General features: G+C 42.5%; 2 protein-coding genes across 5 annotated transcripts in view; one reads left to right on the top strand and one right to left on the bottom strand.

The window, feature by feature from the left end:
• Positions 1–12,463, top strand: part of tle2b (TLE family member 2, transcriptional corepressor b) — a 71,454-nt gene extending 58,991 nt beyond the window's left edge. For 2 of the 3 annotated variants that reach the window (XM_065955982.1, XM_065955981.1), the window contains exons 11-20: positions 518–685; positions 1,111–1,261; positions 1,958–2,127; positions 3,096–3,172; positions 4,022–4,271; positions 4,413–4,660; positions 5,153–5,300; positions 5,999–6,149; positions 6,288–6,364; positions 9,562–12,463. In XM_065955982.1, coding sequence (XP_065812054.1) covers positions 518–685; positions 1,111–1,261; positions 1,958–2,127; positions 3,096–3,172; positions 4,022–4,271; positions 4,413–4,660; positions 5,153–5,300; positions 5,999–6,149; positions 6,288–6,364; positions 9,562–9,669 — 1,548 coding nt within the window. In that variant the 3' untranslated portion in view covers positions 9,670–12,463. The remainder of the gene's footprint in view (positions 1–517; positions 686–1,110; positions 1,262–1,957; positions 2,128–3,095; positions 3,173–4,021; positions 4,272–4,412; positions 4,661–5,152; positions 5,301–5,998; positions 6,150–6,287; positions 6,365–9,561) is intronic. The other variant, XM_065955983.1, reaches the window with a different exon arrangement.
• Positions 12,464–13,731: 1,268 nt separating this feature from the next.
• Positions 13,732–19,093, bottom strand: part of tle2a (TLE family member 2, transcriptional corepressor a) — a 38,970-nt gene continuing 33,608 nt past the window's right edge. For both annotated transcript variants that reach the window (XM_020647601.3, XM_020647602.3), the window contains exons 13-20: positions 18,058–18,251; positions 17,775–17,854; positions 17,101–17,350; positions 16,579–16,826; positions 16,199–16,346; positions 15,922–16,072; positions 15,627–15,703; positions 13,732–15,127 (exon numbers count right to left, since the gene is read on the bottom strand). In XM_020647601.3, coding sequence (XP_020503257.1) covers positions 15,020–15,127; positions 15,627–15,703; positions 15,922–16,072; positions 16,199–16,346; positions 16,579–16,826; positions 17,101–17,350; positions 17,775–17,854; positions 18,058–18,251 — 1,256 coding nt within the window. In that variant the 3' untranslated portion in view covers positions 13,732–15,019. The remainder of the gene's footprint in view (positions 15,128–15,626; positions 15,704–15,921; positions 16,073–16,198; positions 16,347–16,578; positions 16,827–17,100; positions 17,351–17,774; positions 17,855–18,057; positions 18,252–19,093) is intronic.

The raw sequence follows: 19,093 nt of genomic DNA, 5'->3' as shown, positions 1-19,093 counted from the left end.
AACAGTCACCATTTTTACTTTTTTAAATATATATTGAATCTCTTAAACAAACTTTTGAAACATGTCAAACTCTGTGTTGCTAATCAATGCTTAAACACTAAAAATTAAACAAAGAGAAAGTAATGAAAACAATGTACAGGGATGTAAACACCATGGCTAGAAATACAAAAATATTGCAACAAAAAAGACAGTAAGTTGTTGTTCTTGCTGAAACAAATAAAGGTGCTGCTTGTGTTTGGGCATGTTGCATCAGGTACCTTTGAGACAATAATAATCTAGGAAAAAGCCACTGCTTTGAAGTTCTATCAGTCACCAAAGTGCTTCAGTGCATTTTGTTGATTACTCTGCCTGCAATATGAATGTAGTGGAGGCGAAATGGGGGGATGAAGTGAAGGGAGGAGGACTCAATAAAAAAGTAGAAGCATTATGTTACACACTGAGACTGGGAGGACAGAAACAACCTCCAGTTTATACTTGTGGCACAACTTAAAACCAATTTTTCATCTTTGTCATTCAGGAGCCTAACTCTCCTGCGGGCAGCCCTCCTCACTCCCCTCAAGGGAACGGCTTGGACCGGGCTCCTACCCTGAGGAAAGAGCTCCCAGGCTCCTCAAACACAGGAGAGGCCCCCTCCACCCCAAACCCCCGCAGCCCCACCCCAGGGAAGGCCAAGGATTCCACACAAGTAAGATAGATGGAGAGATTGTTCAGGAGCGTCTGCATGCTGCCGACTGCTTTCCCTTTTAGTCGTCTATGTTGCTGCTTTCAACCTGTTTAATGAGTCTGAAGATCTCAGCCTTTTTCACTTTGTTCCCTTGGGTTGCACATTCCAGATACAAGTTTTACTATCATTTATGGGATTTAGCTTTTGGAATAAAAACTATTTAAACTCTTATATCTGATAAATATTGTTCAGTAACTTGTCCTTGACGTATTACACTACTTTAAGAGGCTTCATGGATGAGTATTTAATACAGTTGTAGCTGTTCTAATAGCTATGCCAGTACCACTGGGACAAGTACTCCCCTTTTTACTGACATCAAAAAGTTACGAGTCTTTCAATCGGCCATGATTTTTACTGGTTGTATGTCTTGATTGACACCTTTACAGATGGATAAGTCCCAGTCTCCCTTGTCTAAGTCTGGCACCCCCTCCCCATCCCACCGTGACGCCCTCACCCCAGGAGCACCAGGAGCCCCTGGACCCAGCACCTCCTGCCTACGTCTGGTCAGCAAAGCAGCATCGAGTGCAGACCCTCTTGGTGAGGATAACTAAACTGAGAAAAGATTTAATGTTGTAACTTGGGGGAAAAAGCTCTGATATAACAAGCTGTAACATCATTAATCGTCTACATACATTTATAATCATCTTGTTTCATTGTAACCATCAACCCAGAAAGTGTCAAATACATTTCACCCCAAAATTGTAATGTGGCTTTCTGTCTAAAATTGATGGGGGAAAAAAATCCATCAATCATTCCTTAAAATGTACTTCATGCTGGAAAAAAAAACGCTGCCTATAAAACTGTCATCATGATTTGGATGGGACTTGCATCTAGTCAGCCTCTGCCTTTCATGTCCTAAAACCTCTTGCCCCTTTGTTTTCCATTTCCTCAGAGTTTTATTATTTTTAATAACTCATGTAAAGTGAAACTTAAATGTGTCCTTTAGTTTGTAAAACTACAATGAAACACAAAAAGAGTAAGATCCCCCTTACTCTTACTAATGTCATTGTGCTCATGGTCAAGGCTGAACTGTTCTGCTCCTCTACAGCCCATAGAGACCAACCATTGTCTTACATTTTCTGGTGTTGAGCTAAAAAAAATAATAAAAAAAAGTGAAATACAAGAAAAAAGGTTTTCAATCTTCTCATCCCCTTTGTGAGTGTGTTTGTGCTTGCTGTGCACATGTATTGTTTCCCCCTCTTTACTTCCATCCTTCAATCCCTCCCTCCCCAGCTCTCCGCAGTCCCATGTCTGTGCCCCCCGGTTCATACCCAGCTCACTTTGGAGTGGTGTCCCACGCAGGCCTGAATGGGGAGCTAGCCAGCCCAGGAGGCTTTGGAGGCGCATTGACACTCTCCCCACAGATGAGCGCAGCAGCAAACGCATACTCCCGAAGCCCCATGGTAAGTGAAGTCCACATTATTCTTTTCTGTCAGAGTTTGATTTATTGTCTAACCTCAGACCTAACCCAATGACTGTCAGAGCGCTGAGAGACAAGGGATAAATGAGTTTCGCAGTTTTATTATTAGTTGTAGCTTTGTAGCTGAAATCACAAACTGCAAAGAAAGTAACAAAAGTTAAAATACTATGTAAACTAGTCTAAACTAAAATAGACTTAACTTAACTAGACTAGACTTAACTAAACTAGACTTAACTAAACAAGACTTAACTAAACTAGACTAACCTAGACCTAACTAAACTAGACTAAACTAGACTAGACTAGACTAACCTAGACATAACTAAACTAGACTTAACTTAACTAGACTAGACATAACTAAACTAGACTTAACTTAACTAGACTAGACTTAACTAAACTAGACTAACCTAGACCTAACTAAAATAGACTAGATTAAACTAGACTAAACTAGACCTAGCTTAGCTCGACATAACTAGATTAAACTAAACTAAACCTAGCCCTGCCAATCCATAGCACTTGAAGCTTACACAAATAGACAATCAGTTCTGGCAAATGTATTTATTTAGCATTAGTATGTAGCCACTTCTCGTATCTCCCACAGTGCTTCAGGTTAACTAGCCTCAAGTCATAGATTTCACTAATGTGCTCTGTTTACCAACCTCAGGGGAAAAACAGTACACTCACAGCACCACACACATTACAGTCACAATTATACTCATTACAATTTTATCAGACTTTTTGGTCGGCCCTTGAAAGATTTTGTTGTTTTACAACTATTCTGCCTTGTTAATTGGAGACCTTCAATCTTTCCAAAAAAATGAATGAATTTTGGTATTCTTTCATTTTTTTTCTAAATGCTTTATGGATATCTTGAAATAGTTTGTTCCATATTTAAGTTTACAAGTTAGTTCTTGTCAAGCTGTTATAGTTTCTCTTCTCTCTTGTCCCCACCAGGTGGCGTATGACTCTCGGTCTCACCTGAGAGCTCCAGGACTTTCCTCCTCTCTGCCTGGTTCCTCCGGTGGCAAGCCGTGAGTTTTTCTGTCAAAAATGAACATATTTAATGCCTTTTTCTTCCAACACAATTCACACAATTAAGATACTTTGAGAATGCTCTCTAATTACACAGGCTAGTGAACTGTGTTGTTTGCAAAAAGTGAGTTTAAAAAGGAGTATGTGAAAGCTGAGCTGGATAATCAAGCTCAGTACTTGAGCTCGGTCATAGAAAATGAACATATATCAACTGAATCAGAATCCAGATTATTAGTGTTTTCCCCTAGCTGCTCTTTTTTTTTTTTTTATCCACACAAGGCTTTTCATAGTCTCACATTAACCCTGTCTAACAGCTGAAAGCCCTTTTCATTGTAGACAGTGTTAGATGTCCAGCACATTTTCACACCATCCACTCTGGGTTGCTGACTGAGAGATTGTCCTGTTTTTATCATTTGTTGCAGAGCAGCAATTCATTCTTACGGTGCTAATTTGAAATCATAAAACAGCCTTAGCTTCCAACTGCTTCAGTATTGATCGGCCATTAGCAATGCCACACTGACTCTACCCTGTAATACAATCTGCTATTATACATTCTCTCCCACAGCTACTGTGGGCCAAGTGATTGCTGAATTTGGACAAATATTACTGGAGTTACAAAGCCATTACGGTCAAACTTCACAACTTGCACACTAACTTGTTGTGCATTATGCATATTTACATGAATAGCTTCTCTGCCTCCACTAGCTCATTGTTTGATTGATTTTGTCTTGTTTTTCCTGTCTTAGGCCCATTTCTCAAGTCCTTTAATCTCCTTCTCAGTACAAACTCTCATTTCCAAAGTTCTGTTTTGATTTATTTCTCTTCCTTTCTCTCTGTTTTCTCTGCAGTGCCTATTCGTTCCATGTGAGCGCAGATGGACAGATGCAGCCGGTGCCCTTTCCTCCTGACGCCCTGCTGGGCCCAGGAATCCCTCGCCACGCCCGTCAGATCCACAGTCTGAACCACGGAGAGGTGGTGTGCGCCGTCACCATCAGCACCTCGACGCGTCATGTCTACACCGGAGGTAAAGGCTGCGTCAAGGTGTGGGACATTAGCCAGCCGGGAACCAAGAGCCCCATGGCCCAGCTGGACTGTCTGGTGAGACATCTGAAAAGTCGTGAAACAGATACACAAAAGTGTTGAGAATAAAAAATAGAAACACCAACAAGCATTCCAAGCAATTTAATTCCTGAACCAATATGTTTGAAATACTTATATTGTTTTATTTTGTTCAATCAGAACAGGGATAACTACATCCGCTCCTGTAAAATCCTCCCAGACGGACGGACCTTGATTGTCGGTGGGGAGGCCAGCACCCTGTCAATCTGGGATTTGGCCACACCCACTCCTCGCATTAAGGCGGAGCTGACGTCATCTGCACCCGCTTGTTACGCTCTGGCTATCTCCCCCGACAACAAGGTGTGCTTCTCCTGCTGCAGTGACGGCAACATCGTGGTCTGGGACCTTCACAACCAGACTCTGGTCAGGTAAGAGGAGAAAAAGGAGAAAAAGCAAATAAAGATTTGCTTTCAAAAATAGATTTCAGTTGGGAGCGCGCAAAAGGGAAAGCAAAGCTGAATGATGTGGAAACATTTTAGGAACTTCTTCAGGTTAGAAGAGAAAAGGGAAATAAAATATCAGAGATGAAAATGAGGAGGAAAAATCGTTGCCGTCTGGGGCTTTCTTACCTAACCCTACAGTCAAATAAAAGAGCCTTAGGGGATTTGGATAGGATCAACACTAAATTCTAGTAAGGTAAGAGAAGAAGGGATGTGGAAGATAGGGAGGGGAGGCTGTGTAAATATAAGAGAGATGAAACCAAGAGGGAAGAAAGGTTCAAGTGTGGGTGGGGGGAGGGCACCAGGTGCTACAGGGAGAGATGGATTCAAACATATTTGATAAACACACAGGTTGCGTAACGATGCGTATGCATGTGTTTGTGTGCATCTGTAAAGCTTTTGTGCGTCTCCTCCCTGCAGGCAGTTCCAGGGCCACACAGACGGAGCGAGCTGCATCGACATCTCTAATGACGGCACCAAACTGTGGACGGGAGGGCTGGACAACACGGTGCGCTGCTGGGACCTCCGAGAGGGACGCCAGCTTCAGCAGCACGACTTCACCTCACAGGTAAGACACACAAACCTTCACTGAGATTTACACAACTCACAAAAAAAAAAAATCCTGTTTTTAACTTACAGGGTGAAACAAGTTATATTCAGCACATGTACAGAGTTCAAATCACGAGTTTACTGACAAAACATACAAATCCTAACACACAGCAGGACCTTGACTCACAGGTTTTTACACCAACACACACTGAAAAGCACACAAACCAAATAAACATGAACAAACATCATAGAATTCAACTAACATCCCCTCACACACACACAAACACATTGCGTCTGTTATTCACTCTTCACTGCCATAACAGAGCTATAGAGTTGACCACTGTTGTCAGATGAGTTTCGATCTGCCATGTAATGACTTTCTCTCTCCCTCGCCGTATCTCTCCGTCTGCCACCTCCTGTCACTCCATTTTCTCTCTCTTTCCCCATTTATTAATTCACTCCATGTTCCAACTCTATTACATCATTCCACTGTTTCCTTGATTCCTTTTGTCATCTGTTTGTTTTTTATAATGCCACTCAACATCTTTTTCTTCCATCAATCTTATCATCTTTCCTCCTTCATCCCCTCACATCCTCCCCAATCCTTGTTTTTGTTTTCATTCCTGCATCCTTTCTTCTCTTCACCTTTTCTCGATCTCCATTTCACTTTCTACCTTTTTTTCTTCTCTGATTCCTCTCCTCCCTCTCTGTCTGCAGATCTTCTCTCTGGGTTACTGTCCGACAGGAGAGTGGTTGGCTGTGGGAATGGAGAGCAGTAACGTGGAAGTGCTTCACGTCTCCAAACCAGACAAGTACCAGCTGCACCTCCATGAGAGCTGTGTTCTGTCTCTCAAGTTTGCCTACTGTGGTATGGACACCTTAACACAACAACTTTGATTGCAATGAAATGTTCTCACTGCTTTCTGGCTATTTTTCAATATGATGGCCCAGTTTTTCCTTTTCTTTAACCTTTGATACTGTCTGTGTGTGGTCTGTGTTGCTTCAGGCAAGTGGTTCGTGAGTACAGGAAAAGACAATCTTTTGAATGCATGGAGGACACCATACGGAGCCAGTATTTTCCAGGTGAGACAAGAGTGCAATCTTCTGAGGATGTTTATGCTCTGTGTGTGTAGCAGACACACACACATATACACACACACACACACACACACACACACACACACACACACACACACACACACACACGAACACATACTGAGCCCTGGAGGCAGAAGAAAAGGAAAAATGAGGGGATTCTGAGAGTAAACGATTAACTTTTTACATTTCTGGTACGCTGATCCATAGTGACTTGCAGAGGTTTATCAGACAGTGCAGGCTGCCATACACACACACACACACATACACACACACACACACACACACACACACACAGACACACTCACTCACTCAAACACAACACAAAACAAATGTGATAATAGTTCAATCTTGTTGTAATACTCCGTTTGAGGTTGATGTTGTAAAATGAATATGCAAGGATGCAATATTTTTCGCTGAGCCAGTTCATCTGGGTGTGAATGAATCTAGCGAGGGGAGATGAAGGTACCTTTGAGCTGGCTGTTTTGTGTGTGTGTGTGTGTGTGTGTGTTTGTCATTTTTCTGTAAGCTACAGTAGGCAGCAGGGTTGGCGGCTCCTGTCTCTCCCAGTGGGCTAAAAGGAGACTGCTGGCTATCTGCTTTTTTATCCAAATGCCAAACGTTTTTCCTGCCAAACAGCTCCCTCCTGTCTCTGTGTTATACAGAGCTGCTCTCTCTCTCTCTTTTCTCTCTCTTTCTCCCTCATATTCCTCCCCTCTGGTTTATCACTGTCCTTTCCAGTTTCTCTCTCTTCTTTTTTTTCCTCTTTCTCTTTCTATCTCTCCTTGTCTCTTTGTTTACTGTTGTCCTTTCTCTCTCTGTGTGCACTTATTCATTTTTATCTTCCTCTCCTGATCTATCTGTACCTCTACCCTCACTGTGTTTATTCTCTGTCCCTGTCCTCTGGTTTATCACTGTCCTTGCTTTGGTCCATATTTGTTATCTTTTCACTCGTCACTTTTTGATCCTCTATGGCACATTCTCTCCTGCCTATGGCTGGTTTGTTACATATACTCTTTTTTCTTTCTCTCTATTCCTGATAAATGGAGAAGAGAAAAGAGAGAACAAGCATGGACATGATTGTGAATGTATAGTTATAGAGCGGCTGTGGCTCATTTGGTAGAGTCATCGCCTCTCAACCGGAAGGACGAGGGTTCAATCCCCAGCTGAGCAACATGTCCGATGTGTCCTTGGGCAAGACACTTCACCCAGCATCGCTTCGGTGGTGGTGTATGAATGGATTAGTGTTGTACTTACTCTCTGATGTACATGACTTTGTATTAGTCACATTATGACTGAATACAAATGAACTTTTACATAAAATGATTATCACAGAGAAACCAAACAGTAAAACATACACTGGATATTAAAAGATAAATGTCTACGGGTAGGTTGTGACACTGAGTTATGTATTTTGCAGCCAATAGAGCTTTTTTCTTTTTTTAATTCCCCCTTCATTTATTTAATGCAGATGTCCTGACATGTGATCATTTCTAAGAATCTCTTAGATGGCTGTGAAAACTTCAAATGTATTCCTCTGTCTAAGGTCAGGCTTTGTACACGTTGTCAAGGGTTTTTTTTCATTTGCTTCTATTACCTTTTTGTGTTTTTGTGCCACATAAAACTTAAGGTTGAGTAGTTTGTCAAGGTCAAGGTTGTTGCTTTTTAATTGATAGGGTCCCTGGACATTTTCTCTTTGGTTAACTGATTCTTTGTATTGATAGTGTGAGGTTAGAAGGTGATATGTAGGAATTCAAAATATTTCACTTATGCTGTTTTATAGTTTGAATAAGGCAGTAGTCATTTCTTAAGAAAGAGAGATCGGTTTTGGACTCTAGGCATGAAATCTACAAGGCTTTGACAAAATTGTGCAATCTTCCCTTTTCTAATGTTTTATAGACATTTATTACTTTCTCTTACGTTGTTGCATACAGATATACTTTTTAATCCCAAAGTAGAATTTTCATAATGAAGTACATAAAATATGTTTTGTTTCTATATTACAGTGACCACACTGTGTCTTCCTAAGGTGTCTGCTTTTACCTGCTCTGCCAGGCTGTGGTCACTAAAACTGTACCACGGTGTTTCTTCAGCTTCATGTTGACAAGACAGAGAGTGTACGAGTGTTTTAAAAAACTAAGAAACAACTTCTGCTTAGTCAAGAGGGCACATCTCTGTTTGATATTGTCAATTTCTGAGATTTTTTTGTTTTCTAGTGTGATGCTTTCCTGATGTTTCTTTTACTTTTTACTTGGGTTTGCTTCGGTAAAATGAAAAAAGTCTTATATATTCACAAGTTACAGCATAAAGCAGTTTTACACACTTCCTTTTGTTTTCAAGTTCACAAACCAAGACAGAGACAGAGGTTCAGCCCTTTGACTAACTATTGAAGAAGCAGAAACATTGTGAAAAAATGTCACAAAGAAAGCAAATAGGCTACTGTAAAAAAAAAAAAAAAGTCACACACACACTCCTCACCTGCTGTCTGGCATAGTATGAGGGATCCTCTGTGAAATGGCCTCTTGCCAGTTGATTGTTGATTGACAGCTCTGCTTTACTTGTGGCAGGGAGAGAAGAGGAGTTAAGAGAGGAGGAGGAGGAGGAGGAGGAGGAGGATGAGGGGTCGACATGAGAATTGGGGAGCCTGAGAGGATGTAGGGGAAAGAAGAGGTGGAACAGAGTGTGGGAAGAAAGGGAAGGAAGATAAATGATGATGGAGCAGTGGGAGGAAGAGGGGGAGGGAGGAGGGGGAGCGGTGGGAGCTTTAGATCATCAAAAGCCAGGTGCCCAGGTCTGCCTTACACACAAAGAGAGAAGGGGGGGTTGTGCATTTTGCTGGTTCATATGGTCAGTCAGACTTGTGCAGCTAGTGATGCTTAAACCTGCAGCTAATGAGGCTGCAGAGAAAGAGAGAGAGAGAGAGAGAGAGAGAGAGAGAGAGCAGACGAATGAGTCAGCATCCTGGAGCAGTGCTGTCGTCTGTTTGGAAATAATTGCCTACTGTTTTGAAATGCAAATATGTCTTGTATGATTGAGTATTTAGTGATGAGTCATATTTTTCTAACATCTTTCTTTTAAGGTTTGTTTCTCTCCATCTGTCTCCACACTTCTATTTACACGTTTTTTTTCTCTCTCTTTCTCTCTCTCTCTCTCTCTTTGTGTCTGTGTCTCTTACCCGCTCTTAGTCCAAGGAGTCCTCGTCTGTGCTGAGCTGCGACGTCTCCCCGGACGACAAGTACATAGTGACGGGCTCCGGGGACAAGAAGGCCACGGTGTATGAGGTGGTGTACTGAGGGGCACAGACAAGATGGCAGGGGACAGGACGGAGTGTTTAGGGTGTTTTTTCTTTTCTTTTTACATTAATGAAAAAGGAGGAGGGGAAAGAGAAGGGGCAAGCAGTTAACCAGTTGCCCTGCAAACCAATCCTGATCCTCATTTACATCAGCAACAGCAGCATCCCCCGTCTCTGTCCTCCTAATCCCAAACCTTACACATCACACCTTCTCCATCTTTATTTTTGCTGTGATATAAGCTACTATTGAAGCTTATAAATGCCCCCCTCCCCCTCTTTGTCTATTTAGCTCAAGGATGAAGCATGATAGCAAAGAGAGAGGAAGTAGCACGATAAGAAGGACAAAGGGAAAGGGCGGTGGAGCATAAAGATAAAGTCAGAAAGCAAAAGAGGAGGAGGAGAGAAAGCGAGAAGGAAGAGAAATGACAGGGAGGAAGAGGAGGGGGGGGGGCTGGGTAATTAGGGCTGTTTCCTGATTAAGAGCTCAGTGGAAGGAAGGCCCCCAGAGGAGGCGCGGAGCAGCACTGTGGGAGCGCCAGCCAGGAGCACTGATACCACACAATCGATTCATTAGCCAGACAGTGGAAGCCTTAATGAGGCTGACGCCGCAGCTCGCTCTCCCCACAGAGAGGTGTCAGGAGCTGGGGAACGATGACGCTTCAGATATCCCCACACACCAACATGAAACATAGGCCTGCTCACACATACACAGGAGGCGCACGTCATTGGACTAAAGTACACACAAACACACTTGGATCCAGCTCCTTGAGGTAAACGTTGGAACAGAAACACACACACACACACACACACACACACAACACAGAGCACCCAATTAAACATTCATGGCAGCGCTCCCCTTCTCACTGCTTAATATCTATTTTATTTTGGTCTGACAAAGGCAGCGTCTAATGAGCAGCCGAGTCAATGGGAATCTCCCAGGGCCCGCAGACACAAACACAGAACATCCGCCTAGCTGTTCCCTCTAATTCCTCTGGATTGTTCTCCTGACACCAAGCGCTGCTCTCACTCTCATTAAAGGTGCTGTCAGCTAGATGAAGAAGCAGCACGCCAACTTTACTGTAAGGCAGACAACAGGGCAAATTAACACCAGGCAATTTTACTATCATCAGCAGCCAAATAAGCAGCATCCAATCCCAGCCCTGTCATTTTTTTATGCAACTGTTTTGATTTACAAACCAGATGACATTACGTGTTTATCAAAGTCATTATCGCCAACCTCTGCCTGCCTGCTTAAGTGTTCAAGAACTCTGGCTTATTTTTGCTAAGCTACTAATTGAGATGCTAAACACCGTAAAGGAATCATATGAAGATTTGGTAAATATGTTAATTACATTTGTGCTGAGATGGAAAGAAAAAGATCAAAACCACTTCCACATCTTGGGGCCTAAAGCATGAAGCCACCACTAGCTGGCTGCTAACCTAGCTTAGCAAGACTGAAAACAGGGAGAAACAGCTAGCATGGCTCCATTTTCAGGCATGCTATCCAATGCTAACGGTCAGGTGGCTGTAGCTTAATGTGAACTATTCAGATGAGACAGTGGTATCAAACATTTAATCTGCAAGAGTCATCAAGAAAGCGAACAGCAAAACATCTGTTCTTTAAAACATGGCTCTTACTTTCCAATCCTCCAATACAATATGCATCACCCATGAGGAGATTAAAAGGGCACATTTCAAGCTTTTCTTTGATTACCCATATATTACTGCGTTTTTTGTTTTTTTTTAAGAATATTGACTCATTGTCTTATGTAATGATATGTTTATGTATTGGGGTTGCCTATGACTGCGGGGAGCAAATACAGCAGAACACGCTCACACATGAACACACAAAATCAAACTTAACACAGGCAGGACATTTCTTTGTGTTCTTCCATTTTGTTTTTTTCTTAACAGTGTATTTTTATCCTTGGTGATGGTGATAAGCAGAGGACAAACATCAGCGGCCCCATGTAAAAACTAAAAAATGATACAATCCATTGGGGAGAAATTCTCCTCTGTCTTCTGCTTGTTGTTTTTGTTTTATTCCCCATTTTTTCCTCAAGTGGTAGTGAATGTACTATAGTCTGTTTCAGTCCCCACTGTACAACTTATCTACGTTTCCGTTAAGTTTGTGTACAGCAGGAATCAGCTGGGACACAACGATACAGATTCAACTAACTAAGACATCCCACTTCTAACTGCATGGATGTTGCACTAAAGCTCCACTACGGCAAGTACAGTGATTGGTTTAACAGCCACATTTTTACAGAGCGATTAATTTTACATTAGCATGCAATTAAGTTCCATTGTATGAACTTCAAGACAGATTTTGTTGTGTTTCTCGCTGCAAAATAGAAAATAATGAGGAACTTCTTCTACTGTACCAGCCAAGAGTCAGGGATCATCTGTACAGTATTTCCCTGCTGGAAACTGGCACACCTAAATAATATTCTCATACACAAGCTTGTATACTACTACTACAGAACAATGCTGTATAATGGCTATGCAGTTGGTGGTATAGCGTGAATATTTGGGACATTGTATTTGATACTCTTCTTTTACTGTCAGTAACGTGTCGCACCCTGCCTGTGCTTTCTCTGTTTCAACTGTAAAAAAAAATGTTTTTTTTTTGTTCTTTCATTTTACAACTCCATGTTTAGTTTCTCCTTCAAATAGCCAAGGATTTTTTTTTTTTATAATGCACTGTGTCTTTTACCCTCCTGATGCGTTTCTGATGTGCTGTACAAGAAATACTATGTGTGAAAAATAAACCAAACTTGTGTTCATCCTTTCAACCTGCTGTTGTGTCTTTTTTCCCACCAATATTTAAATCATGTAGGAACAAAGCTAACCAAAAGAAAATACTTAACTTTCTCCACATGCACCACCTTTGTCCTCACCTGATCACAAAGTAAACCTGCACAATCTGAAAAACTGAAAACTTGTCACTAACAGGCAAAACCTGATTCATCAGAGTTATGAGCAGTTTGACTTTCATAATATTTTTGAGACAGAAGATTGTCCATCTATTTAGAGAAAAATAAAAAGGCACTTTGGTGTGTCATTGATTATTCAAAACAGACAACACACAGCATTAAATATGGGGCTGAATGTGACTGACTGGATTTGGATTCCTGAAGTGTGACGAGTGTTGGGGGTCTCCTCCTGTAGCGTTAGTTGGCGGTGCACAGGAAAAAGAGCAGAGATAGTGGCGCTCATCTACATTGATTTCATCTGACATGTTGGGACTAACTAAGGCATGCAAAATATCTTCAAAGGCTGGCAGCATAGATTAGAATGTATTGCATAAATAAAATCCTGCTCTTGGTTCTTTTGAAATAAGGAGATTCATCTGTAACATTGATATGAGGGGGTTAATTTAAACAAGGACTTAAAGCCCTACAACTGACAGGAGTTTTAGTGGAGGAATATGGACAAAGCATCTCAAAGTTCCTTAATACTGTGTTGTTTTTTTAATCTTTAGTCCACTGCTCACTCTGGCTGAAAAAATATAGTAGCTTAAGTGCTCTCCTGTGCTGTGATCAGCAATATAAACAGCAGTGCACTTCATCTCTAAGAGGTCATGGCTTCAACTCTACTCCAAAAGGATTTAAAGTATTATTCAGTCCAATATTCGACACTGATATGGTAACTCTTGTCTAGATGGATAAATGCTTAACTTTTTGAAGTTCAATTCCCAGTTAAAGTTTTATGTCAAAGCATTCACAACTACCAACATTATCACTAAGATGTTGCTGAAATATTCCATTCCTCAGTGCATTTTACTGCAAACTAGCTTTTTATCACCAAACTGCGTGCTTGCTGAGCTTTAAAGAAAAAATAAACTATCTGCATTATTTACTGAAACCTTCAGTCACAGAGGAGCAGTGAATCTTAACCTGTCCATGATGCCGTGGCTTTAATCCACATAACTTATGTTACACGTGAACAGAAAAGTCTCCATCACAGGAGACAAGAACGCAGCATTCACTTCGTTCATTTGTTGTGAAAGTTTGCAGAGGTTTGTTGTGCAACCTCCAGAGGCAAAATATTCAAACCAATACTTCTTTTAATTTTTATTTTCAGTTTTAAAGACATCAGAGTTTAGCCTGGCAAGAGCCTCATTCTTACCCTCCAAACCCGCATCAGTCCTTCAGCAATAGTTTCTGTTTTTCAGGAATAAATGTTCATGAGAGACAAACACAAACGATACACGGCGGACAACAAACACCTGCTACACACTCCCAAAGAAAATCCACATCGCACATAACATCTTTGTTGCCTTTAGAGAACTTTATTTACATGTCCATATATAGCAAGGTTCAAGGTTCATGATGCAGCTGTGAAAAAAAAAATGTCTGCCCATATGTGCCCTAGCAAATACAAAAGAAAAACACCTTTGATGCAGAGTGTTAAGGATGATGATGATGATGAGGCCACGTCCAGAGAAAATCTGGTGAGAGCTGTTTGGACTGAGTTCAGTTTTCTGTCCTTTGGGTTATGGTTATTGTGGTCCAGGTTGGTTTCTCCAAAAGCATCTTCAGAGTAAGTCCAGCTTTGTTAATTTCAAAGACAAACAAATTAAAGAAAGGAACAAAGGAAAACTGTTAGGACACTTTGGAGAAAAGCGAGCCCTGTTCTGTTGTGTATGAATTGGAGATGATACAATCATGTCGCTGCTGAAATGTAACCAAGAGGAAAAGAAGGAGCTGGAACTTCACAGCACAGCACAGCACAGCATCCTGCCATCTGCCACACATCTGCTGCCCAGAGGAGCAGCCACGTGCTGGGGCCTGAGCTGGACCGCACCAGGCCAAACCAGGCCAGACTGACACAGGCTGGGACTTTTACACAGCACAGAATATTGAGCGTATATTTCCACTTAATGTTTCCAGCCCTGCTTCAATCCTTCGCTCACTTCCTCTGTCCCACATCTGGTCTTTTTCCACTCGATGCAGTCCAACTGTTTGGGAAAAAATTCGAAGACTAAAAAAATATGGGTATTTTTGCTAATTTCATGTTCACTACAGAGGTTTTATTTTGTCAAAAAAAAGGAACAAAAACAAAATTTCTTTGGAGGAATCCGCAATTGCCCAGCTATAGACTAACCAGCATTCTCAGATCATTAAAAACAAAGTTCAGAGTTTCTTTTTCCAGAGATGTGACTTTGTGCCCCCCTTGCTCCTCTTTCGCTCTCATTTCTTTCACAAACTTAAACAAAACAACAAAGTAGGAATCGATTCTCTCGTGTTTTTCGATGCCACAGATGCTCTGTACAGTCATAGGTGCAGGTGGGGAGTCTCAGCCCCGCCCCCTTGTTATTAGTTTGTTTTGTTTCTGCCGGTCAGAGCTCAGTAGATGACTTCATAGACGGTGGCCTTTTTGTCACCAGAGCCGGTGACAATGAACTGATCATCAGGGGAGATATCACAGCTGAGGACCGATGAAGACTCCTTAGACTGAACAAAGAGGCAGAGAGGAAGACAGGTTAGCTACAAACAATCAACAAATGACATTTCAATATTAACACAAAGCTTGAGGTCAGCCATTCAAGTGGAAACCGATAAATATTGTCTATGTGTAAACAGAATGACACATACAACTGAAAACCCAAAAACAAAATAAAGAGAACTATGTACCGGTGAAGTTCCCTGAGAACTACACACCATGGGGACTTTTGTCTGCATTCTCACTGTCATGGTGCTGGGAGTCCCTACTCTGAAGTAGTAATATTCCTCTAAATGGGGTTCCAGGAACTAAAATAGTTCATAGTTCATGCGGTGCGGAATCAAGAAAAAAGGGTAGGGATCCAACAGTTACTAGAACTATGAAAAAGCTCCTGCCGTCCAAAAACACCTTTATATTGCACATCACAAATTTAGCCAATTTAACACAACACAACATTCTTTCCTGTCTGTAACAAAGTTTGTACATAAAACTCAGGGTTTAACAGCCTACCTGGAATATGCTGGATCCATAGGGTGTCCGCCATGCATTCAGGAGGTTATCTTTGCCCGTGCTCACAAACCATTTACCTACAGGAAGAAACACACAGAGCCATCGTCAGATAACGCCTCAGGGGAGGTGAGACATGGAGAAGCCTGAGAGAGAGCGCTGCATTTGTAAAGGATGGAAGAGAAGAAAAGAAACGAAACTGCAGAAGATTTGTTCAGCTTCCCTAGTCAGCATATACTAGCATGTGTATGTGCGTGTGTGTGTGTGTGTGTGTGTGTGTGTGTGTGTGCATACGTACCACAGTAAGCAAACTTGAGAGACAGAACACAGCTCTCATGGAGGTGCAGCTGGTACTTGTCTGGTTTGGAGACGTGAAGCACTTCCACGTTACTGCTCTCCATTCCCACAGCCAACCACTCTCCTGTCGGACAGTAACCCAGAGAGAAGATCTGCAGACAGAGAGGGAGGAGAGGATTAAGAACGCTGAAGTGAGGAGGTAAAAAAATGGGAGTTGGAAAACAGAAATTATCCCCAGCAACTTTTGAACAATCTACTTTTCAGACTTTGTGTCTTACCTGTGAGGTGAAGTCGTGCTGCTGAAGCTGGCGTCCCTCTCGGAGGTCCCAGCAGCGCACCGTGTTGTCCAGCCCTCCCGTCCACAGTTTGGTGCCGTCATTAGAGATGTCGATGCAGCTCGCTCCGTCTGTGTGGCCCTGGAACTGCCTGCAGGGAGGAGACGCACAGGTCTCATACACACATAAAACCCGCAAGTGTCTTTACCTTAATATCAAGGGACCCAAGCCCTAAACCACCACGGAATACTTATAGGACATTAAAGGTTTCATTTAATTTCTAAAACAGTGATGTGAGTTTATTATCTTATAATAAAATTAAGCAATATGATGTATTAACTACATGAACAAAAATCAGTAAAAAGTAATCTCGCTCCTCTTACCTGACCAGAGTCTGGTTGTGAAGGTCCCAGACCACGATGTTGCCGTCACTGCAGCAGGAGAAGCACACCTTGTTGTCGGGGGAGATAGCCAGAGCGTAACAAGCGGGTGCAGATGACGTCAGCTCCGCCTTGATGCGAGGAGTGGGCGTGGCCAAATCCCAGATTGACAGGGTGCTGGCCTCCCCACCGACAATCAAGGTCCGTCCGTCTGATAGCAGTTTGCAGGAGCGGATGTAGTTATCCCTGTTCTGATTGGACGAGATAAAAAGCAATACATTAACATTTATACGGAACAATAGCTGTTGTCTTCCTAAATCGCTGACGAGGTACAAAGTTAATCGTGCTACTACAACAGCAACCGGAGGATTTGGCTTTGGGACAACAACACGGGTGATTCATCATCCAAAGTGTGTTTTATGTGCAGGAGCATTTCTTTTAATAGACATAAGACAGACAACAAACTTGAATAAATAGGAGTCCCAAAACATTTATCAGTATCTCCCTTCCTCCCTCAGGTCTCACCAGACAGTCCAGCTGGGCCATGGGGCTCTTGGTTCCCGGCTGGCTAATGTCCCACACCTTGACGCAGCCTTTACCTCCGGTGTAGACATGACGCGTCGAGGTGCTGATGGTGACGGCGCACACCACCTCTCCGTGGTTCAGGGTGTGGATCTGACGGGCGTGGCGAGGGATTCCTGGGCCCAGCAGGGCGTCAGGAGGAAAGGGCACCGGCTGCATCTGTCCATCTGCGCTCACATGGAACGAATAGGCACTGCAGAGAAGGGAAAAGAAATGTATAAATAACAGAGAATTAAAGGCTTCAACAGGTTTAAACAGAACCCACACATCAAAAGAGGCCGAACATTTTTTATGAGGTATAAGATGCTCTGCAAATATCAATGATGTCATGCTGGCTATGTTGGCCAAAAGAAAAAGTACTTTGTACAATGGGAATTTTGCAAAAAATGGTGTGCTCAAGCAATTTGTGTTAATGCACCAACTCATTTTTGTCATTCTTTATCAATAATGGTACTTTCGTACATTTGGACCTAACACATTCTTGAGTTTTCAAAAAGGCTTTTTCTCTCCACCATTTATCATTGTTTATCTTTTCTGCTGCTGGTGTATTGAAATCTGAGTCATGTTATAAGGGAACAGGTGAAGATCAGAGTGATAGCAGAGGAAAGGGAACTTACGGTTTTCCGGAGGCAGCTGACTGAAGGCTGGCAGGAAGCCCAGGGACCCTCATGTGAGGGTGGGGAGATTCATAACCCACCTGAAAGACAAGGTAAAACCCTCATGTAAAAACAAACACCTCAACGGAGAGGAGAGGAGAGGAGAATAATATCATATAATATCAAAAAAAGACTTTTCAACAGAGTGTTCCTGCCCTCTCTGCAGGTTTTATGATGTGGTCAAATATATTATATATGACAGTAACACTGCAAAGACAAATTATCAGCAGAGTGCCTTGCTCACCACAGGGGATCGTCCGTAACCTGCCGCAGCGGCCGCCGCCACCGCCGCTCCGTTCATCTGGGGGGAAACCAAGTGAAGACCAGCACCATAACCCGCTGCCCCAGGCAGGTCCCCATTCACTCCTGGGGGAGGCAGACCAAAGGCACCTGGGGGGTACGCTCCCTGAACCGCCAGGGGGTTCCTTAGACCCAGAGCTGGAGGAAGGAAAATATTTTATACCTGGTAATTATTTAAGTGATCAAATTAATGATTAGGGCTACAAATATAGTTTTTTAATCTTTTGTTGTTGTTTTTTTAGACCACAATCATCTCAACATGTTCTTAAGGTCAGATCCTGTCAATCTGTGAGAAAGACTGACAAGCTGTGAACAAGCTGCTGTTCTACAAAAATCCAGGACAGTTCCAAGTGCAGTTCTGGACCACTACTGACCCCTGCTGGCCACCATACATTCCTGCAGCCAGATGATACATGAATATGTGTGTGTGTGTGTGTGTGTGTGTGTGTGTGTGTGTGTGTGTGTGTGTGTGTGTGTGTGTGTGTGTGTGTGTGTGTGTGTGTGTGTGTGTGTGTGTGTGTGTGTGTGTGTGTGTGTGTGTGTGTGTGTGTGTGTGTGTGTGTGATCACATACAGATCCTGGACATTCTCTCTGTGTATGTATCTGCATCTGTGAGCGTGTCCTAATGCATGCATAATAGTATTAGAAGACAAGCAGAGCAAGAGCGTCGTGTGAGAAATAATAAAAAGGGGAGAAAGAGATACAGTTAAATAGAGGAAGGCTCATTCTGATTCAGCTCACAGTCACAGCCCGTCACCTTTCCTAATCATTCCATTTAAAAAGTGAGGGCCATTGAATATTTACTGAACATTTCAGCCTAGAGCTCTGGATGGTGGTGGGTGGAGGGGAGCTGGCTGACACCCATACCAACTACTACAGACCTATGTTGATAATCACAACAGAAAACAAAGCTGATACAGGCTCAAAACTCAGATGTTTAACTGAGTGTATGTGCAGTGTTCTTGAGAGGAGGGAGAGAA

Source organism: Labrus bergylta, chromosome 6 (genome assembly GCF_963930695.1).
Source record: "Labrus bergylta chromosome 6, fLabBer1.1, whole genome shotgun sequence".
In the NCBI taxonomy this organism is placed as follows: Eukaryota; Metazoa; Chordata; class Actinopteri; order Labriformes; family Labridae; genus Labrus; species Labrus bergylta.
The sequence above is the reverse complement of the archived record's forward strand: the minus strand, read 5'-3'. Positions and strand labels throughout refer to the sequence as shown.